General features: G+C 34.0%; 1 protein-coding gene across 1 annotated transcript; it reads left to right on the top strand.

The window, feature by feature from the left end:
• Positions 1 to 450: 450 nt before the first annotated feature.
• On the top strand, positions 451 to 1,687 carry LOC121734832 (prohibitin-2). Its single transcript, XM_042125458.1, has one exon. It carries the CDS (start codon positions 569 to 571, stop codon positions 1,466 to 1,468), a length of 900 nt encoding a protein of 299 aa, XP_041981392.1. The 5' UTR covers positions 451 to 568; the 3' UTR covers positions 1,469 to 1,687.
• The last annotated feature ends 4,286 nt before the right edge of the window (positions 1,688 to 5,973 follow it).

The following is a 5,973-nucleotide window of genomic DNA, read 5'->3' as shown; positions in this document are numbered from 1 at the left end:
ATAATACTTACTCAGGCTACTTAGAATTGCATTATACAATAAAATAAACAGATAAAATGGATAAAACAAACGCTTAATTACCTGCTACTATGGCGATTGTGCGATCAGAATCGGAAATATGGACGCGAGAATTTCAGTGATATTTTCTCGTATTATTATTTTTCTTCAATGAAAATCTTCAAATTTTCAGCACTATGACACGTCTTTCAGTTTAATTATTAATATTAATCACAGTAACATGTTGTTTTCACATTGTAAAACTAAATGCAAATTGAAAATCTTTGTTTTGTAAATTTTATGTCATAGAGTATTGATACAACAAAAGGACAAATGTCAAAAGAGTGTTGCTATTGCTTAAAAAAAAAGTTTCGCCTCCTAGACATTCTTGACGCATAGGAAAATCCCTCAATAAAGTCTTTGGTTTCCGACCGGAACGAATTAAAAAAAAAAAGTCTTTGGTTTCCACTTTCCTCCGGTCGTCTGCTGTATTGCACAATTTGTAGTTTTTAATAGGTTATAACTAAGTTTATTAAATAATTTCATCAGACTTGGAAGAATCTGAATTACAATGGCTCAAAGTAAGTTAAACGATATGGCCGGTAAATTTGCTAAGGGTGGACCACCTGGATTAGGCATTGGCCTGAAAGTTGCAGCCGTACTCGGTGCTGCGGCTTACGGAGTTTCACAGTCTTTATTTACCGTGGAGGGTGGTCATCGTGCCATAATGTTCAATAGAATCGGTGGTGTGCAACAAGAGGTGATGGCGGAAGGTCTTCATTTCCGAATTCCGTGGTTCCAGTATCCCATTATTTATGACATCCGCTCGAGACCCCGAAAGATCTCCTCGCCTACAGGCTCAAAGGATTTGCAAATGGTCAACATTTCTTTGAGAGTTCTCTCGCGTCCAGATGCTCAGCACTTGGCAGTTATGTACAGGCAGTTGGGATTGGATTACGATGAAAAAGTATTGCCTTCCATTTGCAACGAGGTACTAAAGTCTGTTGTAGCCAAGTTTAACGCATCACAGTTGATCACTCAGCGTCAACAAGTTTCCCTGCTAATCCGAAGAGAGCTGGTCGAAAGAGCGGCAGATTTCAATATAATCCTAGATGATGTGTCCCTGACTGAACTGAGTTTTGGTAAGGAGTATACTGCTGCCGTTGAAGCTAAACAGGTGGCCCAGCAGGAGGCTCAGCGAGCTGCTTTCGTAGTTGAAAGAGCCAAACAGGAGCGCCAGCAAAAAATTGTGCAGGCCGAGGGAGAAGCAGAGGCCGCTGAGATGTTGGGAAAAGCTATGGGCATGAGTCCCGGTTACCTTAAGCTGCGTAAAATCAGAGCCGCCCAAAGCATTTCAAGAATGATTGCCCAGTCACAGAACAGAGTATTCCTTCCTGGCAACAGCTTGATGATCAATCTTCAGGATCCCACCTTTGATGACCTTTCAGAGAAATTGGCAAAGAAGAAGTAACATGAGGCCGAGAAAGAGTATGCTGCAAGCCTGGAGACTGCGCCTACTCTTTCTTCCCAAGAAACTGCTGTTTTAATTACTGGCGCTGCTTCAGTTGCTATTTAGCTACTCTATAAGTGTATAAATAATATGATGTCTGTTAAATGCATTTCGCGTTATATAGTTGTAGGATTTTAGTATGTATGGGTGAATATTATAATAAAAAACATAAAAACCTTATTATTGTTTCAATACTTACTAATTACAGTGTAAACTCTATATAACAACACTGAAGGGACTGTGCATTTTATGACGTTATATAGTTGTCGTTAAATGGAGTGAAGAAAAATCAATACCTTTTCGTCAATATACAGTGATTTTCTTTTAGTAACCGTATTTACAGTCTGAAAGCTTATGAGTTATGTATAACTGAGAATATGATAACGAATAGATATTAATAATCCATGACTCATTATTAGTTACGGACTAGGGTCTAAAACAGACCTACATGTGCAATCAATCTCAATTTGTAAACAAAAGGACTAAAATCTTGGAATGTTCTGTATGTATGATGCCGAAAGTCGAGTTTATTGCAGTTTAGGATAACAATGCGACAAAAAAAACATACACAGTTGTGCAGTTTTTATATGGTAGACAAGCTAAACCAACCAAAGTCAATTGATTTCAACACTTTAGAGAGTTTGTCGTTAAATAGAGGGATTTTACATGGAGTTTACACTGTACATTTAAATTAAGGTAGATTTGTTAATATAAGGAAAAACATCTTGTATGAATGTGACCATGTTTCTAAAGATTTTTGGGTAGGTATCATCTAATTATTTAAATTGACATTTCTATTTTATACAAAATAAAGAATTAAAAGAACCATTTGGTAAAATATACATACAATGTGTTAACGCAACTATGTTACATTCCGTTGAGTAAATCTCCCTCTTGGCTTTATTTAAAATTAAAAAGGATAAATTTAATGCTTAGAATAGAAATTTATTTGATTTTATAAATTGACTAATTATTAACATAATGATCAATATCTACAACAGTTGCACAGTATCTTCACTATTTGAGAGCAGATGGTTGGGGCAACCTGTACTTCGCCATTTCTACTTCAGCTTCAAAATAACTAGCATTGTCGTAACAGAAGTATTCCGGCACTTTGTAAGGCCCGCATTTGTTGGGGTCGACTCCAGGGCCTAATTGCTCTTGAGCTGGATGAATAACTGCAGAACTAAGTCCTGGAACATCAGCATTTACTTTTGGTGGTGGTGGCATGGATGACGATCCTGTCGGACCTTGATTTTGGCCAGCACTTTCGCTGAAGAATCTTGGGAGTATACGTAATACATTGTTTAATTTAGATCTAGCTAACATTTTCTTTTTGGTCGTTTGTTACACAATCGATTTTTATGATTTTTATTGAATATTGACATAAAATGTGACAGAAACTGTCAAAATATTCATAAATAATAGTTTATTTTTTCATCAAAAAGACCCATGACCATGAGTTCAGACAGTAAAGTACAACTTACCTATAATGCTAAAGACCAACAAAGAGTGCGAGAGAGAAGAAAATCCTTTATGGAATTATAACAAGATGAAAAGAGAGAGGCAGTCTAATGAAAATTGTAACAACTTTTATTTGACAGGTCGTCAAAAGTCGTCAATCGTTTTTATGCCCTTTCGGTATTTGCAATTTATTATTTAAATCGTATGTTATTTTCAACAAATATAAATTATATATAACAATAATAACTTGTGCTGTGAGTGATTGCAGTGTAAATCATAGGAATAATCCTGAAAAATATACATTTCACCCGTAATTAATCTTCATGTCCTAATTGCTACGATGTGTTTATTTTTGCTATATTCTGGTCTTTAGTTCTCTATTTCAAATAAAATATTGTGAATCCTCCCTTTTACTTTCATATTTTGCGTAACTAAAGGTACTATTGTTCCTATATTACACAAATTTTGAAGAAAAATTTTTCATCAAAATTTCTTACATATACGCTAGTGCTTGAATCAAATTTATCGATATGCTTATCGATATTTTACAATAACATAAATCTAAAATAAAAATCATTTACCTTTATATTTATCACCTTAAGCCCGGCCGCACATTATCCGAAATTTCTGATCAGAAAAATTCGGACGCCCGGCGGAACGCACTCTGTTCATACATTTTGTTGTAGACCCATCATACTAAAAGAATTTCTGACGTGTCAGAATGTATGAGCGGGGCGGGGCGTCCGAATTTTTGTGATCAGAAATTCGGAAAATGTGCGGCCGGACTAAAAAGGACATATTATCTTATTTTAACTAATTTAATATAGTATAGTATAATATAGCTAATATAATATAACTACTATAATATAGAGTGAGAGGAAGGTTTATATTTATATATCATAATCTTTTGTTTTACAGATTCCCTCAAGATCCTCTAATAAGAGGAAAATGGCTGAAATTAATTGGGCGTGTTGGTTGGAATTCCAAGAAAAATTCAACAATATGTAGCAAACATTTCATTGAAAATTTTTAAAGAAAAAATAGAATAAATACTATTTTGGTTAAAGGAGCTATCCCAACTTTATTTGTGCCAGTAAGTTTGACATACTGTTGCACTTGTTACTGAAGCAAATATTAAAAATAAGCAATTATAAGCAATTAATGCTTTTTAGTTCATTTAAGATTATACTTATATGAACTAAAAAGTATTAAATAATCCTTATTCTGTACTCAATCTTCATAATTTTGAAGTCGGTACCAGTCCTAAGTATATAAGTTGCTGTTATACCTATTCTGTCAGAGAACTGGCGATTAGGTTAGCTGGTACCGATTGCAAAATAATGAAGATTGAGAACAGAATTAATATTGAGTACAGAATAAGAATTATTTAATACTTTTTAGTTCATTTAAGTATAATATTACTATTGTCATTGCCTTGGAAGTCGGTTTTAATTTTTTGTTTAAAAATAATAATTTTACTCATTTTAGCTGTCCTTAACGTTTTCTATACTTACAGTTGGTGTTTTAAAAAGAAAAATCAAAATTGCTTTATTTCTGAACAAATCTAAAATAAAATATATTTTCAGAATACATGGTGCCTACCACCGGTTCGGTAACTAAGCCGACGAGAAGAACCGGCGTAAGAAACTCGCACGCCCACTTTTCACCAAAAAAAGTGAGAAAAAAATAATCTTTTAAAACAAAATTTACAATGCTGTAACTAAAAATTATACAATGTAAACATAGATAGATACATAATAATTGTAAGTCATGTAGAAGTAGCCTTGCAAGCAGTCATTCAGCATTCTACTCCCAATATGTGCCATCAATTATGAAATCATTTTGGCTTTGGCACAAAACGTTCTTTGACTACTTTTTTAAATTTATTAATCGAAAGATTTTGAACGTTTTCTGGGACCATATGTTCCCATTTGAATATCAAGGAGTCACTTCGATTTCTCATTGTTTCCATCACCAGACCACCACTTTTGTGAACATGATACCTACTCGGAACAATACAATGTACAGCAAAAGAAAAAATTTGAAAATCGGTTCATAAACGGCGGAGTAATCGTTGAACATACATAAAAATATATCCACAGGCGAACGTCTAGACTCCTCCTGTTTGGAAGTCGGTTCAAAATAATTGTAATAAAATATTATGATATTTTATAATATGTATTTAATTTAAGACTAAAATATAATATACTATGTGTGTTGTTTACTTTCAACGTTTACTTTCAATGTAAGGACTGATTTACCAGATAGATTTTACCTGAGTAATAAATAAGTAACTTTATAATGTGTTAAATTATTTACCCCTATAAGAACCTCATGTCATAACATATCCGACGATTTAAAAATCATTCCAAAAGAAAATGTGTATCTACTTTTCAATCGTCACCTTTTTTTGCCAATTAAAATTTATGATACCTAATTTGAAATACAAATCTATCAAAGTTGCATATTATTTATTTCTTATAGAAACTCAGGTAAAATAACTCGAACGGACTAAACTATCGATAGCAAAATACTATACTATCGATAGTAAAATATACATCACTAGCACACGCACACATTGACAGATCAAAAATGGTCACGCATTTTCGAGTTAGGTGGTCTTTACGACAGTATATATTATGCTATGGCATTATATAGGTTTATGGAGTATATAATATAGTAACGTAGATAAAACAGATATTATCTGTATTATCTATGCTACTGAGTACTGACTAGTGAGCATAGCTGGGCATTAACTCGTTAATCCGTTAATCGTTAATTAACGAAGTTAACATTTTGATTGACGGATTAACTTTTAAGTTAACTTTTAAAAATATTAACAGACTCGTTAACTTCCGTTAATATGCAGAAGTCCGTTAATCGTTAGTCCAATGCCTACTATTTACCGCACGGCACCGCGGCGCGGCGCGAAAACAGGTTCAGACAGTTAGTATGAAACGACAAGTGCCGGGCGGGTGGGCAGCGCGGCGCCGCTGCACGGA

This window comes from Aricia agestis, chromosome 16 (assembly GCF_905147365.1).
Source record: "Aricia agestis chromosome 16, ilAriAges1.1, whole genome shotgun sequence".
NCBI classification, from domain to species: Eukaryota; Metazoa; Arthropoda; class Insecta; order Lepidoptera; family Lycaenidae; genus Aricia; species Aricia agestis.
This window is presented reverse-complemented; position numbering and strand designations above follow the sequence as displayed.